The sequence below is a fragment of the Aquila chrysaetos genome, chromosome 3 (assembly GCF_900496995.4).
Source record: "Aquila chrysaetos chrysaetos chromosome 3, bAquChr1.4, whole genome shotgun sequence".
NCBI lineage: Eukaryota > Metazoa > Chordata > Aves > Accipitriformes > Accipitridae > Aquila > Aquila chrysaetos.
The window spans coordinates 22,007,988-22,034,185 of record NC_044006.1 but is presented as its reverse complement, the minus strand read 5'-3'; the positions used below and the strand labels follow the sequence as shown (position 1 = coordinate 22,034,185).

The following is a 26,198-nucleotide window of genomic DNA, read 5'->3' as shown; positions in this document are numbered from 1 at the left end:
TCAAGGCAAATGTGGCTTGCATCATGAGAGGCAGTTAAACTTTACCCATTCACAGGGAGGGATACAAAAATATGGAATGTGCAGGCAATATCTCAGTGGATGCTCTTGATAAAAATAAAATACTCTTAGACAAATGAAATACAAGTGATCAGATTCTTTGTTGGCAGTAACAGTCAAGGTAGGATGAATAGCCATTTCTCTGGTGGTTATCAAGCCTCTGACCCTTAGGTATATGGAGGTTCAAATATTCCATATGGCCACTGTTTTTACCCAGGTGAGACTTTAAAAAAAACAAACCAATCCTCACACCCCTCTAACCAAAAGCAACCAACCAACAAAAAAGGCAAAAAAAAAAATCCCACAAAAAACACTCCAGACCCTAGAGGGTAAGCACTGGAGGAAATAATCAAGAAATACTCTCCATCTTACTCAGAACTCTTCTTTGGGATTAGTAAAGAGCAGATCTGTAGTAAAAAAACAGCCATGCGTGCTTTACTTTAAATTTCTGAGCTGCTGTTGTTCAGAATGATAGAAGTCTTCAAGAGAGATTTTTAGAAAGATAATCAAATGTGCAGAGAAGAGGGAGACTCTCTCTAAGTACCATTACAGAAGGAAAGGCAGTGGTTTGTGCCTTAATAGACTCCAAAATACTTGCACGGGAAGGGTATCTGAAAAGTTGCTACTGGAAGACAAGTCTAAGGTGGGGCTTGTAGTCAGGAAACAGAAGCATAGGAAAACAATGTATATCCAGAATGATTTCTTGCAGGCCTGCCTATTTCTTGCAGGCATCGCATTTTAAACTGAGATTTTGTCTTGGGTCTCATATAGTTTGGTAGTCTGGAAAAGAACATTAAAGGAAAGAGCTTTTGGGAAGCTTTGACATTACCCTAAAAGCTGACTTATATTTTTTGTCTAAGTAAGGTATCGATTACAGGATTCTGTTTTCTCATCCTAAGCTGTAGATGCAGTCACCTTTTTGGAAATATATTAATTTAAGCCAGTGATGCCTTCCACTTATATTTGCTATTCTCCATTTTAGTATGTAATAAAATTGTGTAAATTTCCAAGTAAATTGTACTAACTTGGAGCTAAGTTTTGTACCTCCTCTTTAGAAGGAGATCTATTATATTAATACTGAAATTACTAAGATCTGCTTAATTATGCGGCTGCTTCAGATCCTAGATTTTATGGAGACCTTATTTGTCTAGTTTCCTGCAGAAACAAGGCTCACATGATCCTGCGTGTGTGGGCCATGTGTATTCGCATTAATCTCCAGTCAAATTTTTTTGGCCTGCTGTCTAGTGTGGACAATTGTGACAGATGAGGATCTTAAGGAAACAGAGTTGTCCCAAGAAATTGTGGTTCCAAGTTTTATGAAAATAAATAGCTAATAGAGGGGAGTAATTCTGCTCATGTCTTTGTGGGGAGAAATTTGCTGTTTGTGTCTTACTAGAAAATAAAGAGGAGGAAAAACTGTTACAAGTGCCCAAGCTTCAGGAGGTCCTTCCTTTGGCATTTGTGCCTTCATGGACAGCAGATTGACTTAACTACAAGATGTGAAAATGCAGGTTCTGGTGTTTGTAATGAACTATTACAGGAAGATAAGAATGAAGTCTTGAAACAGTATGCAGGATAGTTAAGGGTGAAAAAAGGTGTCTTGTCTTGTTAAAATGATTTAGTTTAACTGATCATTTCGGATCATGTTTTTGTTTCTATACTAGCGGATATTGTCCTCTCATCTAGTTTCTGTTCATAGATGGGAACTTCCTCACAATTCCAGTAGTATTTTGAACTTCCTTTTGTTTTCTGGTTTGTTGGTTTTTTTTGTTTTGTTTTGTTTTTTTGTTTTGTTTTTTTTTTAACAACAGCAAATGAAGAGAAATAAAACTTCCCTAGCTCAACAAGCAGGTGGACAAATGGTGTGGTCTGAACTGCTAGGGAAGATGGTATTAGCTTCTCTCAGTTATTTTGTTTTGGGAGTTTGGAAAACAATGTAATGACCTTACTGGATGAGCTAAGTAGCCAGGTGGACGTAAGCTCTTAACATCTGGGAAACTCTTTAAACCATGGCTTTTTTCCAGTCTGTATTAGTACTTATGTTTGGGGGTTAGTTTGCATTTGAAGTTGTTTGCTTTTTCTGAGTATGGTAACTGCACACACCCCCACCCCTTTTTTTTGTTGTTGTTTGTTTGTTTTGTTGCTTTTTGTTGTTGGTAAGGCATTCTGGTTTGTTTCTTTTAAGTAGCTTAGAAACTTGGTAGAGGAAATAAGCCTAAAGCCTTACTGGTACCTGTTTCAAAGGAATTTTGATTTTCAGTTAATGCTGAGTTAGACCTCTAGAGTCATCTCCTAAAGAAAATGAGGGATAGAATTTCAGTCCTAATATATGATCCAGAGAAAGGAAAAAAAAGAGCTTCTTCCAACTTCTTAGTCCTTGTGATTATTAATTTGAAGTTTAATCATTTGTAGTTGAAAATACTAAAACATTGGATTTCTAATATTTATTTTCTTCCTGTTTTAAGACAAGTACTAAAAAATCTGAACTGATCTGGTATATGTAAATATACTTGATCCATTCCAGACATTTTCTGATAACTTTGTCTTAATGAAAGCTTTCAAGGAATTATCAGCTCTCTAATTGGAACTTTAATTTATTGTTAGGTTAAGATACAGTCTTTCAGCATGCCTGCATATATATATATCTATCTAATTTCTTTAAAATATATTCTAAAGAATTCTTTAGTGATCTGTTTTGTGTATGTAATGCTTTTGTTTCAACAGGTAGCATTACTGGGATTAGATGTTTTAGGTGCCTTTGTCGACAGACTATCAGGACGCTTTAAATCCTATATAGGAACTGGTAAGTGAAATGTAACTTCCTTTTTCCTGAGACCAAAAAGTAGAAGACACTTCCCCCCCCCGCCCCAGCAGCTGAAGTTGAACATGTTGAAAGCTTTCTGAGCTAATTACAATACATTGGTAGACATCTTATTGCTGTTGTTGGAATTTAAATAATTTTATATTAACTTGTTAATATTCATTTGTCATGCAATCACTGATTTCTTGGTGGTGGTTGGGATTTTTTAAAGGTTCCAGGAATATCTTTTCAGTGACTAGTTTCATGCTATATAGTTGCTTACCACTCCCGTGCTATACATTTGCTTACAGCTCCCCAAGACAGTCATCTAAAAACTACATTGCAGCATAAGTGTTACCTTTAACTTGTGTTAAAGATTGAAGGTTTCATTTGCAGATCACTTTAATTAGAGCCTTATGGCTGCTGAAGCCTGTGGTCTCACAGGACTATGTGGTCCACCTCCTGTTAGATAACTGGACTGTAGTTTTTAGTAGTCTAAACTTGTTATGAGATGAAAAAAAGTACTAACTGTTATTCTTGTGTGAAATGTTTACTCAAATGAATTTCAAATTAATGGATCTATGTATGCCTGAGTATGAAACAGTTCTGGGACGTATGAACAAACTATACTGCTCAACTCGTTTTGCTGCTGTCCTTAATATAGTGATACTAGGGCATTAACATCAGTGTTATATCACTGGCTATTTTTAACAGAAGTTTCTAGCTTAATGTCCTTTTCCAAAATTTGTATGAATTATCTTGCACCTTGTTCCCGCATACCCCGCTATCTCAAATTTTCTGTCAAAATGTTAAGCTGCTTCTTCCTTACACGTCTGCTTCTGTATTTAAGAGTTAAGAAATCAGCAAAATTTGAAAGTTTACTATCTAAATTCATTGGAAGCATTTTTCAGGATACTGTAGAACTACTGCAGTAGAGTGCTACAGAATTTAAATCTATTTTGTTGCAGAGGGTTTTTCTTTGGCTGTTTAGTTTTGTATTGGAGCAGTGTAAGGGAACTGGAGGCGTATTGTGCTATGTAGAATATTGATTTCTCAATAATCTCCATTTGTAGCTACAAACAGTGCTAGGCTTCAGAGTTTTACTCTGATTTGTATTTTAGTGGTATGTAGAACTTAGAATTACAGCAACTTTATTAAAGGTTGGAAAGCTTTTTTTTTCTTCTGGTTTTGTGTTTTTAAATGTGAAATATTTGAGAATAGTTTGAAAACACTACTTTTTTTGTCCCAGTATTTGAGTAGTTTGAGATTATAAGCAAATTAAAGATTTAAATTTCAATACTCGGTAGCATTTATATTTAAAAAAAAAAAAAAAAAAAAAGAGTACTAGCACTGTGAGTGACCATCGAACACGTGTAACATCAGTGGACACCTGAAGCTGTGTATTCCAGAAGTACTTTTTAGAAAAGTTGAGTAGTAGTGCCTTCAACTGAAACTGGTCTTCTGAGTGTCTCCAGAATTGAGACCTGTAGAGTGCATTATCCTGAATATGCATGTCACTGTTGTGCATGATCAGCTTTTATATAAGCTTAACAGACACTAAACTGTTAGTCTCAGTAAAGGCAGAAGAAAGTTATTTTAGCTGACTTCGTAAGAGTGATTTATAGTATGAATTCTGTTCAGTTGGTAGCTGTCTTTCCAAGTCTTATAATGAGATTTGGATCGCTTTCAGTTTTTGTCAGTGAAGCAGTAATACAGAAACTTTATTGTAAATGTCTGGGAGCATGGATAGTCTGGGGTTTATGAGAGTAATTAAAAGCACACTGGTGAGCAAGAAAACTGCTTCCTTCAACAAAACTTAAAGAACCAGCTGCTTCCCAAATCATGTTCTATTGACTCTGCAGATTTGGCTTCTACCGTAATCTGAGAATGACTCCAGTAAGTCAGACCAAAGACTCGTATCTGACAGTGATCTGTTTGCAGATGCCTGAGAAGAAAGCAAGGACAGGACAAACAGGCAGTGATAACTCCTTCAGTATGACTCCCTAGCTGTCGGCAGTCTTGCAATTTAGGGCTGGACTATGTTTAGGGCCAGGCAGATGGTATCTTCAGTGTCTCCCCTGTCACCCTGTTTTCCTGCAGCTTTATCTGGTTAGTTTTTGAACCCACATAGACCTTTGGCTTCTACAGTGTTCTGTAGTAATGCTTAATTATGCAAAACTTTTGTTTTGGACTGGCTGCCTGATCACTTCATGCTTCATAGATCTTGTGTTAGAGAGGTGAGCCATCATTTCTTACCTTCTTGACTGCCAGTCTTTGTTTTACAGATCTCTTCTGTGCCTCTCCTCTGCTGTCCTTCCTCCCTCCCCATGCTGGGTAAAAGTCCCAGTATAATTGTTTCTTGTATACACATGGTTCCATGGTTTTCATTGTTCTTGTTTCTCCTTTCAGTGCCTTTCTGTTGTAGTGCTTCTGAGTTGAGGAAACCATAACATCACAGATGCAGCATATATGTTTATAGTGGCATAATTCTATTTGGGTTTATTATGTCATCTATTACTTTCATAACTATTGATAATCTATTTCTTTATTACATTGCTGCATCCTGAAAATTGACTTAATGTATTCATGAGACTGTCTACTGTGACAACCTGTTTCCTGTGCAGCGATGGTGGATTTAGGGTCCACTGTCTGGGACGGTGTCTCTTCCTCCATGCCTTTATCATTATGGTACCTTCCTTCCTGTAAGACCCCTTCTTGAGAACTATGTGAAAATCCAGCTGTGCTCTGTTAGCGGAGTTACCTTCTGTGCAGCTGTTCCACAGAGAGCTCTTGCGAGTTTGTGAGGTACCACTTCTTTTATAAAAGCTATATTGTCTCTTCTATGCCATAGCTGACTCTGTGTATACTGACTCTTAACTATAGTGAGTTCTTTATAGATGCCAGAAGAGAGTAGAATCATAGAATCATTTAGGTTGGAAAAGACCCTTAAGATCATCAAGTCCTACTGTAAACCTAACAGTACCAAGTCCACCCCTAAACCATGTCCCTAAGCACCACATCTACGCATCTTTTAAGTACTTCCAGGGTTGGTGACTCAACCACTTCCCTGGGCAGCCCATTCCAATGCTTGACAAGCCTTTCAGTGAAGAATTTTTTCCTAATATCCAATCTAAACCTCCCCTGGTGCAACTTGAGGCCATTCCCTCTTGTCCTATCAATTCTTACTTGGGAGAAGAGACCAACCCCCACCTTGCTACAACCCCCCTTCAGGCAGTTGTAGAGAGCGATAAGGTCTCCCCTCAGCCTCCTTTTCTCCAGACTAAACAACTCCAGTTCCCTCAGCCGCTCCTCATAAGACTTGTGCTCCAGGCCCTTCACCAGCTTCGTTGGCCCTTCTCTCGACATGTTCCAGCAACTCAATGTCTTTCCTGCAGTGAGGGGCCCAAAACTGAACACAGTACTCGAGGTGCGGCCTCACCAGTGCCAAGTACAGGGGGATGATAACTTCCGTGCTCCTGCTGGCCACACTATTTCTGATGCAGGCCAGGATGCTGTTGGCCGCCTTGGCCACCTGGTCACACTGCTGGCTCCTGTTCAGCCGGCTGTCAACCAGCACCCCCAAGTCCTTTTCTGTCGGGCAGCTTTCCAGCCACTCTTCCCCAAGCCTGTAGCGCTGCATGGGGTTGCTGTGACCGAAGTGCAGGACCCGACACTTCACCTTGTTGAACTTCATATGATTGGCCTCAGCCCATCAATCCAGCCTGTCCAGATCCCTCTGTAGAGCCTTTCCACCCTTGAGCAGATCAACCCTCCCATCCAACTTGGTGTTGTCTGGAAACTTACTGAGGGTGCACTCAATCCCCTCGTCCAAATCATTGATAAAGATGTTAAACAGAACTGGCCCCAACACTGAGCCCTGGGGAACACCACTGGTGACCGGACACCAACTGGATTAAACTCCTTTCACCACCACTCTTTTGGCCTAGCCATCCAGCCAGGTTTTACCCAGTGAAGAGTTTGCCTGTCCAGGCCATGAGCAGGCAGTTTCTCCAGGAGAATGCTGTGGGAGTACTTTTAGTTCAGGTTTTAGATGTAGCCTCTTTGTTACATCTGGATGATGAAAATTGCTTAGAAAAAATAAGCTTCCCCCTGCCGAAAATTCTACAAAGTTTCCATAGTTATGCATTTGAGAAGAATCAACTATTTTATGCAAACTGCCATTTTAGTTTTTTTTTTATTTCATGTCTTGGTTATGTCCGTTAGGTCATTGTTTGATGTGAACATAGTAAATGAGGTGGGTACTCATGTATTGCAAATTCGCAATTTATACAGGTGATATGAGGAGGAGATAAAGGTCGTGGTATCAAGCCTGAAAATGTTGGGAAATTTGGAAGCAAGATAGAAAGTTTTTATAGCCCCACAGGAAGTCTTAGTAGTGTTTTATATGGTAGGCATTTACTTTCTTCTGTTTTGGTCAAATAAATGTGAGTATATTAATTTTCAAAGACAAGCATAATAGAAGTTTTCCAGGCAATTTAATTATTACTTTGAAATATTCAAAATATAGTTAACTTCTCGTTTATTGCCATAAGTTATTGTAGGTACTTGCATTCTCACCGAAGATCAGGATTGCACCATGAATATAGCAAAGGAAGATGTATATGTAAAATACCTACCTACTCTGTTTTCTGCCTTTTTTAAAATACAATGAATCCTATTTTCTAGGTGAAGTTTCACATTTGTAGCTGTGTTTTGTCATAAAATACCTGGAACCTTAAATATATTTTTGTCTTGATAAAGAGCGTTACATTTTGGTGACCCTGTCATGTTTTTATTCATGATTCAGAACTCAGTAAATGATGGAGGTATAATAGTGTATTACCCAACTATAACATGGCAAAATATCCCCCCCTCCCCCTCCCTGTTTAATTTCCTGTTCAATTATGATGGGGATAGATTTCTTCAAGTGCAGACAAAAATAGCTGATGTGACTGAATATTCACCCCCATAAGCATTGCAGGCTTTTTGCTAAGAAGTAAAAACCACAAATGCTTTATTATTATTTCCATCTTTACAGCCTACATATATGTTGTAAATTAGATTTGGGCAAAATCAATACAATAGTTGTAGGACAGATGCTGTCCAATATTCTGAAGAGCATGTTAGTGATCTTTGTATTGACGTATAATGCCTGATAAGAGACTTAATTTAGTTTCCTAGGCAACAATCTAATGTTGTGGTAACTTTCTTCCAAGGTGTTATCCTTTTATGATTAACCACATTGGACGCTCTCTGCAGCTGGCATCAGTGTTCTGGGAACTTGGACACGCAAATTTGGAATCTCTTTTTTAGTACTTCGAGTGAAGATGCTTGAAAATACTTTGCAAGCAATAAATATCAGGGTGTGTGTTAGTTCATAAGACTATGTGGCTATATTCTGGAAGAAATGAAGCAAATTAAGGAATGTTGCAGTGTTAGATCTTTCAGTATTTAAAACTACTGCTTGTTCTGTGGTTAAAAGAGATTACTTAAAAGTGCATAATTACCCTGTCACAATCTCTTTTCCCAGGTGATGGCATTAATTATTAAAGTATTATCTATCAGAAATAAAAGAGAATATTAGAATTATGGGAAAATGTGACTGGATGATAGTTTCTGGGAAAAGTCTCTACTCATACTTGCAGTTTCATTTTCTAAAATGAGTGAATGTTAGTTTGTCCTTTTGTTACTGTCAAAGGAACAGGAAAAGAAAAAGTATAATAAAGGTATATGGAATCTGTTTCAGTTTTAATGTGATGTTACATCATGATATATTTTTCTACATATATTGAGCTGTCCATTAGTCTATGATAGAATTATATTGTCATCCACTTTGACATACAACCTTACAAGATGTTGCAAAATATATTTTAGTTATCTGCAAATTAAAGATACTTGACACTTAAAAAGGACCAAGCACAGATACACGTTATATATGTATAAGTCTGAATATAGTTACACATTTTACACACAAACGCCACATATGTAAACATGTGTATGTGTGTAATAGTAGTTTCAAATTCTTCTTACTGTAAAAAGAAACCAGTGGGCAAAAATAACTTTGAAAGATAGTTGTAGTGCCATATACTAAGATGTGAAACCAATTTGAAGTGTTTAAATTCTTTCCCAGGTGGCTTCTAGAAGTGACGGAAGAACCTGTAAATTAGACTCTTCAGACTAATTTAAATGCTCCTTCAAATTTATTGTCATAATTAAGCATGCAAGTTTGTTGCCTGATTTATTTTAAAGCAGTTGTAAGGACTTGCAATGTGTATTAATTTTTTGAGTGAATTTGGATTAAAAGCATTTGGTACAAGAATTTGGGCTTGAGTTTGAGTAAGACTGCATTTAGATAAGTGACACCCAAGTTCTTAATTTTTGCTTTTTCTCCTGCTTAATGATTGAAATTTTTTGATGGAAAAGGCTTAAATGTGCAGTTTAATCAAGATGTGACTCTTCAATAAGTGGTTTTAATGATGTATGGAGAACTGCTTTCCTCAACACCATGAAAACCAACAACTGTTTTAGCATGAGCTACCATGCATATATAGCATGTAGAAAAATATTGGATCTTCAAGTTTCAGGGACTGATTTTTGTTCTTATTTTTCATTTTTATTAATTTCATTTAAATGTTGAGACTAATGGCGCAATCTACTGTAGGATTCCAGGTTACAAATGCTTGCAGAACACCTAAACACAAAACCTGGAATAATTTAGGTTGGAAGGGACCTTTGGGTTCATCTGGCCTATGTCTCTGCTTTAAAGTATGACCAGCCTCAGATGTTAGAGAATACTTTGAAATTAAATCAAATAATTCAAGAAATTGAATTGCTTAGATGATGTAAAGCAAGCTTTTCTACTTATGTGAGACAAGTCTTTTCTCAAAGATACCTTGTGGCATCTAAATGCAAGTCAGGTGTTCTGTCTGATATTGCCTCTGGAAGAGCTGTGTTGGGTATGTTTTGTAGGATTTTTCTTAAACAATAAAATGCTGACTATTTCAGACTTTTTTTAGAAAAGGCTTTTAGAGGAGACCCCATTATTTGTATTTTTGCTGCAGAATAGATGTTTTGAATTGCTTTTATATTTTCAAATTTAACAAAAAGATGAACTTCCTGCAATGTCTCAGAAAATCCTTAAATTTTCTTTGGTTCCCTCTATTGTTAATGATCATAGCTAATGGTCATAGCTGATTGAAGCTGTGACTTTTTTCATCTTGGTGACAGATTCTCTAAAGCTTTAGTAAAAATAAAAAAAAAGGAAAATCTGTGCAGCCTTTTAAAGCTTCTTATGTCCTGGCTGGCTAGCACTGCAATTTATTAGTTCTGGGAATGAATTTCACCTGAAGTGGTCCATGCTTGTGTGACAGGCTGTGATTTAGAGTATCGTCTACTTGCTGTCTGTGGACACTTCACTGTATGACATCTAGAAATGCAGTGCCATTAAATAAAGAGTAGAGAAATCCTAGCATTCCTTGGTTTTGGTTTGGTTCTAATTAATACTAGTTCTGTCAAAACCTCGCCTAGAGCTAAAAAATTTCAGAAGATGACATGAATGTTTGTTCTCTACCTTCTTGTTTGCTTGCTGGTCTAATACACTTCTTGAAACTCTGTGGACTTGAAGGCTCTCTTCTCATCTTCCTGAGACTGAGAGCCTGATAGATTCATAGATGTATCATATATATAAAAAAACCAAAAGTGTTTTTTTTTCCCATCCACTACTGTTGATGAAGAGTATATCTCATTAATCCCATTAATGCTTTTCTTAGTTGGCTCCTGGAGAGACTTAAGGAAGCATGTTAATGTCTGAGATGGCTTTTGATTAAACTTACTGTGGACTGGACTTTATCTCAAGGAGGGGAGCAGAGCCCAGAGGCCTTCTCTGAGACCCTGCTAATGATTCTTTGCTTAGAAGCAGCCCTTGGCCATGTGTGTCTGTCAGACCAGCTGTGTTGCTGGCCCCATGGAAGCCTCTGTGGCATTCCCTTCTCTCCTGTGCATCTTACCCAGAGGAACAGAGACTGTTCTAATTGCAGAGGCAGCTGTTTAATGCTGTTGCCTGAGCTGGTAAGGTTTCTGAGAAAACTGGGAAGATACTGCTGCCTAGGTTTAATCTGTTTCTGTCCTCAAAGCCTTTTCTTATAATGTCTAAGGCAAGAAGTTAGACTTTTTAGTACTGGAATTGTTGCCAACACTGATGTTGTTTCCTTGGTAAAGATTCTTACTTGCTTAATGCTTTGTTGTAAGTCTTCGCAGTAGAGCAGACATGGACTATCTGATGTTGGTTCACAGAAATGTGTAGGCGTGAGAGGGTATACATAAAATGGGCACTTACAAAGGCACGTATATGTGGTCAAGAGAGAAGGAATAGAGGGAGTTGTGAGCAATAGTACAAACTGAAAAGCTCCGTATTTGTGTCTTAACAGAAGGAACTCTTGTTGAAGTTTAACAAAAGGAAATTGTTTGTGCTACCTATTGCATTCTTTGCTGCAGGGGGTCATGCAGTTAAGCGGCTCAGGATTTTGAAAAATACATTGGGTGCCATTCTAGGCACTGACTTCTGTGACTTATCTTCAGTCCTGGTAGAGGAAATAAGTATTTAATCTCTCAAGGCTGTATTCTGACTCTCCAGGCTGGTTTTGGCCTTAACTCTCTCATCTACTGTCCAACTAGTGGTGATAAAATCATTATGTGAACTTGTATAAATGAAAATTTATTTACATTTACTGAGCCAAGAGAAGGAAAACAAACAATGGAAAAGAAACCAATAGGATAATAAGCTCTGTTAGGGATATAATAGAAAGGTAACTACTATGCAATTAGAAAGGAAGAAGGCATAAGTAGCAGCTCAGATGTAAGTAGCAGGTCAGTTTGAGGTAGATCTGGTAAAATTAATGTGTGCTATAGAATATTTTTACTAAGATTTTTATGTTTTCTTCAGTAATCAAAACCTGTAAAATAACAGTGTAGAAATCTTAACAGGAAAAACTCAGGAGTGGCTGGTAGTGATAGGAAACTTTGACAATATGCCAAAATGTGGCAAAAAGGAAAATTGAATGGGATATAGTGCTTCTTGGCTCTGCAAAAAATAACCAGCAACTGCAAAGGGAATCAGTGTCTCCTAAATTTCATGTAGTGTTTCTCTGCATATCAGCAGAAATAAAAGGAAGTAAGTTGTCATATGTTATTAGGTTTTCCAAAATCCCTTTGAAATAATTAAAGAAACTAGGCAACAGAACAAGTAAGATGGATAAGGTTAATATAAACCAGTAGCAATGTGTGAATCCATAGTGAATGTGACAAATTATATACTTCACTGGGTAACTTGTTCGAAGACTACTGCTTTGAATACTGCCTTCTTGTATGGTCATACTTCTCCTTCCTCACCTTTCTTTTAACTCCAATGTCTATTTGAGATTGTTTAGTTTGCAGGCTGGTTCCAGAAATAACCAAATGCATATATTTGCACTGCAGCATAAAGAAGGTTGCTAATTTGACAATGCTGATGAGAAAGCATATAAAACTTAAAGGAAAAGTATCAGCCAAAATGATTGTTCAGTTGTATTTGGAGTGAAGTTTGAGGGGAAAAAAAGCAGTGTTCTTAGTAATGTATTTTCTGGTCGTCCATTCTTTAGGATGTAGTAGTGCTCTAATCTAAGGTAGAGACTTGATTTTTGGTAAAGGTAAATACTTTGGTAAATACTTTGTATTGCAAGTGTGATTTGAGCTGTTCCTGGCAGGGATAGAAACCTGCCTAAAGCTGGCCAAGGTAGAAATCTTTTTATAAAATCTTAGTGCACAAACACCCCGTAGATACTTCCTAAGGTGCCAAAACCTCCTGTTCCTGTTTGCTCAGTTCCAACATAACTCTTAGCTCATGCTTTTGATTGACATGTGTCTATCATCTTGAATGTCTGAGTACATCCTCGGTTCACCTTGTAAATAGGCAAATACTGGTCCAAGGGGTGGTATGGGCTGTGAAGGGGGAAACAGTGCTTGGGGTAGTGAGTAGGCAAAGCTGCTGCTTTCTAGTGACAGTGCTGGCTTATCCTGATGTAGAGGAAAAGCCTGTGTTGTACAGTCATCTCTGACGCTCAGCTGTAATTGCTGCTTTGGGCTTGGGTGAGGTTTCTTATGAGAACTCAAAGTTTCTTGTGCTCTGTGATTTTGGCTGGGCAGGACTAGAGGGTTGCAAGGACAGGTCAGGAGGCTTGGAGTGGGGAAAAGAGAAGGGTGATCAGCGACGCAGGATGGACCTGAGTGGCTCAAATGTCAGAAGTTTTAGGTAGGGAGATGTGTTTCCCACTCATTCATAGAAAGGACAGCTAATACAATTCAGCTGTTTTCCACTACATCTCTCCCTAGACATGTCTAACATTTGGAGAAAAAGTGATGGTGTTAGGAATTCAGATTGAAGTATGTTTCGTAGAGATCCCCTTCTGGTTGAGCATTCTGAAACTTCATCAATAGGCAACCTACTTCAAATAATTTCCTATTGGAGCTTATTCTGTCAGAAAAGATGAACTACCAAACTGAAAACCAGCTGGTGGTTGCCAGCATTTGACAGCCTAATTTCATTTGTCTTATGCAAACAGAATATATCATGTCTTATATGGGGTCTTAGAGAAGCTTGAGATTTAGGGGGGAAAAATGTCAAGCCTGCAGACATTTGGGCCCTTTAACAGCTCCCACAGCAGGTTGTCCCTCTGTCAGAGCTCTGTGAGTGACAAAGGCTGGCATGTTCAGTAGCTACGCGTACCGAAATCTGCAGGCTGTGTCATAGCTCAATTTAACTCGGTGACCTCATCTCTGTTTAGCAGCTTCTAGTAGCTGTTCTCTGTGCTTGCCTTAGTGATTTGAGCAAAGCCCTGGTATCTGCAGCTCCGTCAACTGACTCAGTGTGCTAATTAGTCACAAAGGAGCCGTGTTCCCGCAGGACTGGCACTCGCTGTGTTTCCCTCCACTGGAACAGCTTCTCAGGGGCTGTGTTTGTTAACCTCTCAGTAAAGCTAGAGTTGCCTTCAGCTGCCCAATGGTCACCAGTAATGTATGGTTACTGACGGGTAAAAGGTCAGTTTCGAAGTGCTGAAAATAGTCATGAAAAGTACCATTGGGAAGAAAAATGTAATTAGTAAGTATATGAGTGATTGGAAATTTATGGGAGGGCTCAGTTGTGTACTCCCAAAAATCACTTCTTGAGTTTTGGGTGTTTCTTCTGTGTTTACAAAATGGAAAAATAATCCCCAAACCAAACTACCAAACAAAAATGTCCCTCAAAAAGCCAAACCAAAAACGCAGCACCCCACACCAACAGAAGAACAACAAAAATCCCAACCCAAACCAAAAAAACCCCCAACCCTTCCCTTCAAACTGTAAAATGAAAGTAGCTGTAATAACTTAGAGGAGAAAGGAAAGAAAAGACAGATGAAAAAAGCAAAAGTATGATAATGGGAGCTAAAGATGTCCGTGGACTATCTAGAGCCAGTAGAATTAAATATTCAGATTAGGACAATTAGAAAGTGTTCAGATAGAGCAGGAGGGGAAATTCAAACTTCAGCAGTGTATTTGTCCAGTAATAATCATGGTACAGAAATAGCTCCTGTTTTTAATGTAGGAACAGAGGACTGAGGAGACCTCCTGAGTTACTGATACTGTTCCCTTTCTTTTGCTGGCAACTCTGTTGTTTAGTTATTACTATAAAATCATTAAGTACTGCTAAAACTCTTCCAGATCTCCCTTTCAAAAAATAGGGTGATATGGTTATTTCTTCTGTGAGTAAAATGGGAAAATTAATTTTATAGCAGTCAACAGCTGAGTGAGGTCAGGCAGCAACTGTAAAATACTCTCAGGTGTTCAGAGATGTAACACCAAATGCAGCAAAAGCTGATTTTAGCTGTTACTGTATCTTTTTTTGTTGGAATATGAGCAAGACTCAAGGTAAATATTATGCTAGTTTTAGAAGTTTGGAATAAATGGCATGCTGTCCTGGCTTAACCCCAACCAGCAACTAAGCATCACACAGCTGCTCACTCACTGCCCCCCCACCCAGTGGAATGGGGGAGAGAATTGGGAAAAAAAAAAAGTAAAACTTGTGGGTTGAGATAAGAAGAGCTTAATAGAACAGAAAGGAAGAAACTAATAATGATAGTAATAACAATAATGAAATTACAATAATAATAACAAAAGAACTGGAATATACAAAACAAGTGATGCACAATGCAATTGCTCACCACTCACCGACCGATGCCCAGTTAGTTCCTGAGCAGGGATCCCTCCCTGCCCAACTCCCCCCCAGTTTATATACTGGCCATGATGTCACATGGTATATGGAATACCCCTTTGGCCAGTTTGGGTCAGCTGCCCTGGCTGTGTCCCCTTCCAACTTCTTGTGCCCCTCCAGCCTTCTTGCTGGCTGGGCATGAGAAGCTGAGAATTCCTTCACTTAGTCTAAACATTCCTTAGCAACAACTGAAAACATCAGTGTGTTATCAACATTCTTCTTGTACCGAACCCAAAACATAGCACTATACCAGGTACTAGGAAGACAATTAACTCTGTCCCAGCCGAAACCAGCACATATGCTAATTGCAAATTTAGCCCCACCTTAGCTAGAGTGCGGGAGCAGAAGAATGGGCTGGGTGGGTATTGTGGTCTGTCTTGAATAAGTTCCACCTAGATTATGTGACTGATACTTGCAGCTCTTAGAAGACTATGGATCAGATGAGACTCAAAAGCTGATGCAGAAGGTTGAGCTGTTGACAGGTAATTGTTACTGTTGGCATGTGACGCTGCTTTTTCTAGGTGGTGTTCCCTGTGCTTATACTAACTTTAAAAGCACTGTCCTGCGGGACATGACATCTCCGCCAATCCAGTTGTAGTTCCTAAGGGAAAGCGACGTGCTCGGTGTCGTCACCCCTCGTTTTGAAGAACTGGTACCAAAAGCACTGGGGGGAAGAATCTCACAAAGCTGTATGTGTAGGGCCCGGATGCAGGGCTGGGAACCAGTATAGCAGGATGTCTTGCACAATGCTGACCTAAGTGTTCATTCAGGTAACTTTCCTAAATATTGTAACATTAATTTGTTTATCAGTTGTAATTATAAACTACTCTCTGGATAAGCAAGTGAAAAGAATTGGCAAATCCTTTCATTTTGAGCGAGTTCTGATTTTTAGGGTGTGAAATCATCAGCTATGGTGCAATTTTAGTTGAATATTATTTGAGGATGCTTTTTTTAAAATAGTAACTTTTACCAATACTTTTACTGAAGTAAGGCCGAATTTCCAGAAGATACACTGTGTGAATAGGAGGATTTAAAACTTTTAGATTTTTCATAATTAAACAGCAAAATCCCACTGATTTTAAAATAGTCCTTTTTTCCTATCCCAGTTCTTCTGCACTCACCAGGCCTAGCATTATTTTTCAGAAAAGCCAGACATTCAGAAGCTACTGGCATACTTTTTGAAGATTAAATTGAAGTAATTCACACAGTTGTTAAGATGGGAGGCTTGTTTTCTTTTTAGCCTGTTGGAAGAGACTGTTTTCTTCAATTTCAGTCAAATGCATTTGTTGTTATTCTTGTAACATACTCAGAAATATATTTGAGACTTTGAAATATTTTGACCAACTTAAAATCAGCTTTTATTATTGAATGAGATGTATGATAATCTGTTTCAGGAAATATCCTTAAGTATTAGAAAATCTTTATTCTTTTTTTTTTTTTTTCCCCCCTCCTGTAGTTCTTCTGCCTTTGATAGATCGTATGGGAGATGCCAAAGACCAAGTTCGAGAGCAAGCACAGAATCTTATATTGAAATTGATGGACGAAACAGCACCACCCATGGTATGTTTACTTAATGTAGATTCACATGTAGGCCTCCAGTGAGCTTATGACTTATGCATGAGCTTGACTTTGAATATGTCACAATGTTATGGGCGACTGTTAATGGTGTAAGTGTTAAAGATATTCTTAATGGGTTGACACTGATGCATTGTTCAGCTAAAGATAAAAATCTGGCACAGTGCAATTCTGCAGTTTTTGCATATTTTTTGCGTAGCTAAATTCTGAGTAGATGTTTTCATGTCATGTGGCAGGACTTCGTTAATTAAAGCATGTTTGAAGCATCCTCCTGGGTTTGAGTTTGCATAATGGGAATAAATAAGTTTGTTTAGCTCTGAATTTATTTTAAAATTAGCTTTGTACTTCAACACGTAGGAGTAGTCCTGCAGTTGAGATGGTGCATTCTAACTTAGAAAATCTGCCTTTCTAGATGTATGACAAACATGCTGTGTGAACCTTGGACAAACTGAGGTGGGGATAAGTTGCCTTCTGACTTGTTGTCTTAGGTTGAAGTTTGAGTTCAGCAAACCTTTTTACAGTTCTTAGCATTACGTGGCTTCCAAGTGCTAAGTCTTACATTTCTACTCTGTGAGTCTGAAAAATGTATGATTGTTTAACAGGATTATATTGTTTGAGTAATGATGTTATTTGCAATTCTGGGGACCCTGGTTGCCAGTAGGAACTTATCATTTGAGTTTTTAATTTCTGAAGGAAATCTGTTTGAGTTCTAAGTGCAGAAGTTAATAAGGAATGTCTTATTTTTTGTGAATGAAAATGAGGTTCTTTTGCATGCGAATTCCTGGCTTTGTTTATTCATAGATACAGGTTTGAACGTTTGTGCGCAAGGAATAAGATTTTGCAGACTTGATCTCCAGTGAGAAAATTGTTCTCAATTGCTTTGTTTGCCTGATAGGAAAAATGGGTAGCATGTTAGGCAACTATATAAACATATTTATCTCCCTTCCAACATGAGGCATTTTCTCATATGATTAGGTCACAGACCTGACTGGGCATCAAAGTCTAGTAGTGTCATCCACAAAGGCATGCCTTTACCTCTTCACGAGATCTAGTCTCGATTGTGTTCATTGACAAAGAGACATTGCAGCATTTTTTTCATGCCTAAGGGCAAGTAGTTCATGAGTGACATGAACCTGTGCCCAAGATGAAGTACCTTGCATGCAGACCTGAAATTTCACCTACTTCTACAGTAATGTCATTTGGTTAAGTGCACAGCAGAGCATCTTGGAAACACCTTCATTTGAACAACTGCTGATAAAGAATGTGGTGATAGTTGCTTTGTGCTAGGCACATAATGAAAGAGTTTTAGATTACTGGTCCATCTTTCAGTTTCTGAAGTTGTTAGGCTGTACACTGAGGTGGTGGAAGTTTCCACCCCCTTTGAAGTTTATGGGCAGTGTCAGAAAGAACACAAGGTTCATGGGGTCCAAGGAACAGCATGTGCAAGTAAGAGAAGGTATGGCTCTTCTGGTAACTCCCCTAGGGTGGGAGAAACCTGGCTTCAGTTGTCTGCTCTCGGGACAGTTTATGTATCGTTAAAAATTTGGATGAAAAGCATCAATCGTTCTCACAGCAGGGACCAAAACAGAGAAGTCTTTCCTGTGCCTCCAACACTGAAATACAGAATTTTAGGCTCTCTGCCACAGAGAAACATCCTTGTGGAAGAGCTGGGTGGAATAATTTTTTGGGGATAAGTCCAGTAAGTTTCTTTCCAATCAACTCATCTTGTCTGTTCTAGTGTATTGTTGAATAATACTAAATTTGTCCTGTCGTCAGTTCTCTTTTCTTGTTTTAGATGTGTTTGGGTTTTTTGTTTGTTTTGTGGTTGGTTTTTTTTTTTTTTTATGAGCAAGAACTAGATGTAGCTGGGTATGGGCAGGAAAGCATAAAAATAAGAATATAGGTGGTATAAATGCATGAATGGGACAAAGGGAGTTTGACACCAACTGTTGCTAGCAAGTCATGAGTTGAAATTTCTAAGCAGCCATTTGAATTGTTCTGTTTAGAAGAATTCGGTTCTTCAAGTGGGCTTAATTTAGTGAAAGACTAAATTTCTCTTCAGTCTGTTTTGCTTGTTTCAATACTCTACACTTCCTTCTCTACCTGTATTTTTTTTACATCTAGCAAGGAGATTTCCTTTTTCCCATGTTTGTCCCTGGACAGTGGGTTAATTGGAAGGATGTTTTCTTCCATAAAATCCTGTTCTTTGTTGTTAAGCTGTGCAGTTTTGGCAAGCCATATCCTGCTTGTCTAAGGTTTGTTTTCTCTAAATGTAATGAAGTATAAAACACGCAAACAAACAAGAAACCACAGATGGGACAAAATGATGAAGCAGGGCTCTAATTGGAAAATTTTACATCTGCTATGAAGTGTGCTACATCATTAGTAAAGAGGATGCAGCATTCCCTGCTCTTACACTGTCTCTTTTTGTTGATCAATAGCTGTTTGTGAGGGTCTTTTTCAGAAAGCCGAATACGGTTGCAGTAATGTGTATCCAATGCATATTTAGCAGATCTGTATGGAATCATGATAACATTGCAGTCACACCACTTCGGGGGTAAGAATGAGGGTGGTGGCCAGGCTGCAAAATGTGCAATTGCCCATGTGCAGCCATCACTAGGCAACGCTCCCCGCGGATGCTGGCTGAGGAGGTAATGGCAGCCCTGCAGCTGGGGCAGTCGCAGTTCCAGGCTGTGCATCTGCTCCGAAACACCCCTGAGAATCCCCAGTCTCGTAAGCTTCACCTTTCTGCTTTTTACACCGTAACACACAGCTAGAGAACGACAAGGAGATGGACAGGTAAAAAGGTGAACTGAGGAGGGAAAGGCTGAAGGCAGGCGGTGGAAAATGAGCGCGCAAGAAGGTAAGTGAGGGTTTAGCGAGCCAGAGGGTCGTACTACAGGAAGCGGCACCAGCACAAAAGGAGAAATGAAAGCAGAACAAAAATGGAAGCAAAGTAATTAGAATGAATGGGCAAGAAGTAATTGAAAAATGAAGAAATAAATTTAAAGCAAAAGTAGGGGAGAAGTGGACAGCAGGAGTATGGATAAGGATGAGCTAAAATGGGTGAGAGGAAATTTTGGCAGGGAAACAGAATATGAAGCAAAAAGAATATAGCAACTTCTGCTTGAGTGGGTAGTTTGTAATGTTAATGGTTGTTTTGCGTGTGTTAACTGTAACAATTCTGTATGTTTTTAAGAGCTGTTTCTCAAACATGAAAAATACTCAGCTAGATTTCTGAAGGATGTTTTTTAGAAATTGTTTTTGGCATAAGAATACTCTGTGTTGTGTTCCATACTGTGCATTTTATAACTTAAATTTACCTGAGAAGTGCCTTTACTTTTCCAGCGGACCTGTCTTCTGTTATTTTTTTGCAACTGTTCTGAATGTAATTATAAAATATGGATGGAATTACATTGTATTGTGCTCCTGGTAATCAAAGACAATTATTTCTGTTTTTATAGTACATTTGGGAACGCCTTGCTGTTGGTTTTAAACACAAGAATTACCGATCACGAGAAGGAGTGTGTTTGTGTCTTATTGCTACCTTAAACATGTAAGCTTTTTGTTTCTATGGAGACATAATCGTTCTGTCCTTCCGAATGTCATTTTTCTCTGAAACTAATGCTTTAGGAGGTCTGATTCAGTTAAATTAAAAAATGGGAAAAATCAAACAACTTGTGAGCTTACTGAAAGAAAGACTAAAGGCATAGTATTTTTGTCTTATTTAAAAGTAGACAAAGGACTAGTAAGAGAGAGATGGAGCTTGATTGATATAAGTTTGTATTTTATGAATGCTAAGCTAAAAGTTCCCTTCTACATGAAGTATTTTTTGTTTTTTTCTGTAAAAAATAGATTTAACTTATTTTAATTTTTATTTTTCTTTTTAGTTATGGTGCGCAACCATTAATCCTCAGCAAGTTGGTACCACATCTGTGTACAGCATTTGGTGACTCGAATAGTCAGGTAAGGATTTCATTACTTACTGGTGCTTCAACAACCATACTGTCACAGAGGAATGAAAGCAAAATAAATGTAGGCATTAAAGAAAAGCCGATAGGCTTGCTTGTATACAACAGATTGTTATTTTCTACCATGAGAAACAATAAACCCATTTTAGTCTGAATCAGCACATCGATTGGAATATGAAAGTAGAGTTGCAAAGGCAGTAGTGTTGCGATACGCTGGCCCCTTTAGTTTTGTCTTTAGAGATTGAAACTAGTAATTACTGAAAGTAGTTGTTTTTTACAGAGCATGTTGAAAGAAAAGAAAGAAAAATCTATTGACAGGAAGAATTGCCTCCAGAAGGAGCCCCTACATGAGACCTGTAATAGTCTGCCAAATTTACTAAGGATAACATTATCATGTGTAATAATTTCCTAAATGGAACCCAAATGGCATTTGAGCACATGCAAAGACTGTAGCTAAATCAGTTAATTTAAGCAAAAATATCTGCAGCGAAAATCAAGATGTAGTTCATAATGGTGACATCTGAACTTCAGAAAACCTTCAAATGTAAATGGATAAGATCTCTCTTGATTTATCTGGAGTTCTGTCTGAGAGAAAAGACTAATAATACAGTAAGGAAGAAGGTAGCATGGGTAGGAGATGGGCAGATAAACCGGATGGGTCTTTATGCTTATTTTCTGGGTGCAGCAAAGTCCTTGTCTCCTCTGTATAGCGTAGCATTGTTCTGTTCTAGAGAAAATCTGTTAAGAATTTGTCTTGTTTGTTGATCATTAGTGAAGATGTAGTTCGTATCTTGATAAAGGAATTGTGGGTTATTTCAAACTGTTACAAAGAACAATACTAAAGCCATTCCAGTAATTCTTTGTAGAGAATAATGGCATTTACTAACATGCATTTTTGGCAGTTTTTATTGTGGTGACTATGGTTTAAAATTTTTAAAGAGGCACTCTGTCTCCTTGCTCTAACTGTTCCTTCCTCCTCCCCTATCTTGTCTTACTCCCTTCCTTGTGCTTATGCGATGCCACGTAATTCCTGTTGAAGGAAGCAAACAAAACGCTGATCACTTTGGCCCACTCTTGTGGGCAGTCAGGTCCTTAGTTTTCCAGAAGGGCCTCGCTGCATGTAGAAACAGAGGAAAGCAAGATGAAGTGTCAAGGCTGACTGCAGGGACTAGCTTTTGGAAGTATTGCCTACTGTGATAGAGTCCTAAATAAAGCACTTTTTTTTTCCCCCAAATATTATTCTTATGTCAATCCCAGAAATTCCCTCTAGAGCTGTTATTTCTAGGGTTTTTCATTTACCTTCTAGAGATGCTCTAACTTGGAACAAATATCATCTTGTGTCCTAGTTGTATTTCCTTTCCCTTCCATCCTCACTGTTGCAACTGTTTTGTGAAATGAGTTGGCATGCAGGTCAATAGAAACTAGAAGATTAGTGGATTGTCGGTGAATGTTGTTTTGGTTTCTGTAACCCTGAAATTAACAATTTAAACTGTGTTCACAGGTGAGAGATGCTGCCATACTAGCCATTGTAGAGGTTTATAGACATGTGGGAGAGAAAGTACGAATAGATCTTACGAAGAGAGGAATTCCTCCTGGCAGGTGAGTTAGCTGTTCTGACTTTGTAATCCCGAGCCGTTTTGTGTTACTGTTCTTTATCAGAACTTTAAACTCACTTATAACTTTGTTTTAAAATTATTACAGTTTTAATTTTACCTTCTAGTTAGTTCTGCTTCCATTGTGATGTTACTAGTGTTCCTGACTTTCTTTTGCTGTTGTCTTTTTCTGCTTGGAAGAGGCATACAGGTGTATGATGAAAAGCAGTTTTGCATTCACCAGTTAAAATCCCCTGACTTTAAGAGCAGCTGAGAACTGGACAGTAGTGGAAAAATGTTTCAAAATTAAGTAAATAGATATGGAGTGCAGTGGGGAAAGAATCAGAAAATACTTGAGTATATACGTCTTGTTCCTTATTCTAGAGTTGCTGTTTAGCCTCAGTGTAGAAGAGTCTCAACTGAAGTACTTAAATCAGTACTTTTCATGTATTGTGCATGTGTGAGAGAGAACAAGTGTGTGTGTACATGTGTGAGCGTGCAATGAAAGTATGGTGAATCAACAAGCAACTACTTTCTTGAAGATAGTTGTAATGGAAAAATTGTCTTCCCTTGCTTCTTGCTAATTACATCAGACCGATCCATTCCACCCTAGATGTTTGCTTATCGGCTACAGTTAGATGAGAGAGGGGTGCTTTTCAAAATAACTACTTCCCAATCCTGAAGTTGCAATTCTGGGGTTCAATGAGAAGGGAGTATTTGGAAGGAGTGTTCGTTTTTCTGTTACACATGCCATCACAGGACACTGGATGTTTCTTGCAAAACGTGCAAGGAAGTTTTGACAATGCTTGCTTCATCGGTCCTTTCTCTTTCTGAAAAGCAATTCCAATCTTTAAAGGCTGGTTTGTGTTGTGTGTAGATTAGTTTATATGAAATAGAAGTAGCCATTGTTTTGTTGCTACCTTGGTAAGGATTTGTTTAATTAAGAAAGCTAGACAGAGCTTGAAATTGTACTTAGTGGGCAAGACTGTTTATATAATAAAATCTTTCAAATTCTTTATTAAAATAATTTACACTTTTAAAAATGTGTTGACCCCTTATCAATTAACATACCACTTTACTGTGAGTCTTCATCTCACTTCTTGGTTTTGATAACGCTGAATGTAGCTACTGCATGGTGTCAGAGAGAAAATCAGAATGGATATTGTGCCTCACCAGACCCTTCTAAAAAACTATTAGCCCTAGTTTTTAATGATGATTTATAAGGTATCAAAATGTCACAGGAGAATGGTGTTGAATTTATTGTTTCACATTCCAGGCAGAGTTCAGCCTGTTTGGACAAAAGCTTACCCTGCCTGTGGGAATGGGAAGTTGTACACATTTTCTTCTATTTAATGGCTGTCACAATTTTAGACTATTAAGAGACTATATGGTTACCACAGAAGTTTAAGCCATATTATTACTACAATTCCAAAAATTGAGTTTTGTAGCAGATAATTGGAACATACCGGAGAAGATCCTTCTTGCATTAAGATAGGGTCTTGGACATCTTTTGGAACAGAGAATAAGAGCGAAAGAGTGCAGGTAACAACAGGCTTTGTTTGTGCTATGAATGTTGGGGCTGACCATAAGTTTAGGTTCAGCACTCATCCTGTTCACATTTCCATGTAATACAAACTGAGTAAATCTTGGGATCCAAGTAGGATTAAACACCATCAGAGCTTTGTATCCTCAGGGCAATCAACAGCTTCTAATTTAGTTGCAGTAGGTGCCAAATTGTTATTTCTTCTGTCTGAATCAGTTGAATACAAAATTCCCCTGATCTGAAAGCAAGCATAGTTGTACCATTTGCATTTACATAAAGAAGCAAGGCTCTGCTTGGTGCATGTTAAATGGGTTGTTGCCATCGAATCTCAACAGTTTTGCACCTGACAGTCAAGGCTAGTGTAAAATAATACATGAGCTGAGTGTTGGTGCTGTGTCCTCTGCAGTAGTTTTCAGGTCGGGATGAAGCGGGGAGTTAGGATTTGAGTTGAGCATGAGGCTACTAGTCTCTGTCCCATCCATCGCTGACAGAAAGCAGAGTTCCTGTAGTCTCTTCGTACTCCTTCGCACAAGGAACAAGGCGGTTGACAAAGCTCAGGAAAGACAGATTAGCTCTATGGTAGCTCAGCCTTGTTCCTTCAGAGGCAGACGTAATTTAAGGCATTTCTTCCCCAGTGCCTGTTGGAAGTTTTCCCTTTGCTTAGATGCACTAAAATTTTCATGTGGTTATGCAGGAGCTATGATCTGTGGAGAAAACCCCTTTGGTGTAGAGCATCATCGTATCATTGTTTTGAGGAGAATCTGTGTTCGTATTTGTGTGTCTGGGTAGGTTTAAGTATTACGGATAATCTGTAGTTCAGACACAGCTGCTTTCAGTTGTTGAGTTCAGCCTTAAAGAACTGCACTGCAGCTCCTTCATGGTATGACAGGGCATCAAAAATTGTGTGTAAATATAGATATTAGCAGAAAACCCTATTACTTCAGTATCTGGTGCACATGTGATTTAACAGAATGTACGCTTGTTTAGTTTACGTAACAAATGACACATTAGAGATCTGTGTGTTGCTGCTTGAATGCACTCTGCCCCAAAGCACTGAAAATAAGAGCTCGTGTCTGCTGAAAGGAAGGCAGGAAAGTTAATCAAGCATTGTTTTCAGAAATTGTTCAACTTCCTTAAATATGCAAATGGTATATACATGTTGTGTCTATATAAAGCCAAATGTAGTTAGTGATTTAATAATAGTAGGCTTAAAAGGTTTTGTAATCTGCACCTAGAAGGTTTGCCTTTTTGAAAAATACTGGATTTTCTAGAGAAGGATATTGGACCCATAAAAGAAGATGGGATCTTACTTTTGTAGTTCAACTCTACCTGCTACTACTGTATTTTTCATCAGTGCATTTTTATTCTTTACAGAGATTAATTTGTGAGTTTGTTGATAGATAAAATCAGTGAGTTACTCTTTCTATTTGTTATTTTTCAACTTAACAAATCTCAGAATAATATCGTGCTTTTTGCCTGAAGCACATTCCTTTTTCAGAAAAATCAGTATCAACTCAGTGGTTGGAAATTTGGATGTTGTTTGCCCTTTAATTAAAGTTGCTGCCAAAGAAGTTGGACAGTCTTTGGTATCGGGCCTGTAAGTATTAGTGTTAATACATTTGTGAATACTGAAAGTGGATTTTATATTTCTTGTTCTGTGAGCCAAGAATGGTGAACAGGTTTTGCTTTATATGGGCCAAATTGAATTTGTTAGAGAATCTGTGTGGCTGATCTTCCCTGAATGGAAATAGTATATGTGGCTCTGGATAGCAGTTGCTTAGTCTGAGTGTTAAAAGCTTTTTAAGATCTTTCAGGAAGTCATCTGACAACTTTTCCCACTGTTACTTGAGAAACATAAATGTATAAAACCAGTTATTCGCGTAGTGCTTATGTCTAGGGCCACAAGTTTATATCCTGAAAGGTTAAAACATTTTGCAGTATGCATTTCTGAATACTGCATTTTATGTGGTATGCACATTCTACTTATCTGTCTAGTTCATGTTTTAGATGAGGTCCATCTGTGTGTCCAGATGTGGACACATGTCTGTGCGAGATCGGTTTTCTTGGGGGGGGGGGGGGGCGGGGATAAGTGCAAGGTTTCATATGGGCCATTTCCTGCTTTAGACTCACTTTGGACATGAAGAACGGACTGGTTACCACCCTTTCTTCTTTATCCTTCTGCTATTGACAGGGGAGTGGTGCATTTTTGCCTCTTCATTACAGGGTCCAAACTTTTAGGTATCCCCCTTTGCCTGTCAAGCAAACAGTTGAACTCCATCAAGCATGGTCATAAATAACAGCTTTTCAGTCTAGAAGTGTAGTGCATGTTCTTTGCTAGCATCTGTGTTTCCATGTGCGTGCATGTCAGCTCAAGCTGTGT

The 26,198-nt window shown here is 38.3% G+C and overlaps 1 protein-coding gene across 39 annotated transcripts in view; it reads left to right on the top strand.

Moving 5' to 3' along the window:
* Positions 1–26,198, top strand: part of CLASP2 (cytoplasmic linker associated protein 2) — a 153,765-nt gene that overhangs the window by 11,006 nt on the left and 116,561 nt on the right. For 27 of the 39 annotated variants that reach the window (XM_041122346.1, XM_041122328.1, XM_030008601.2 and 24 more), the window contains exons 2-6: positions 2,782–2,860; positions 16,594–16,697; positions 20,177–20,268; positions 20,603–20,678; positions 22,185–22,282. In XM_041122346.1, coding sequence (XP_040978280.1) covers positions 2,782–2,860; positions 16,594–16,697; positions 20,177–20,268; positions 20,603–20,678; positions 22,185–22,282 — 449 coding nt within the window. Of the gene's footprint in view, positions 1–2,781; positions 2,861–16,593; positions 16,698–18,285; positions 18,412–20,176; positions 20,269–20,602; positions 20,679–22,184; positions 22,283–26,198 lie in introns of all 39 variants that reach the window. The other 12 variants (XM_041122326.1, XM_041122325.1, XM_041122324.1 and 9 more) reach the window with 1 other exon arrangement.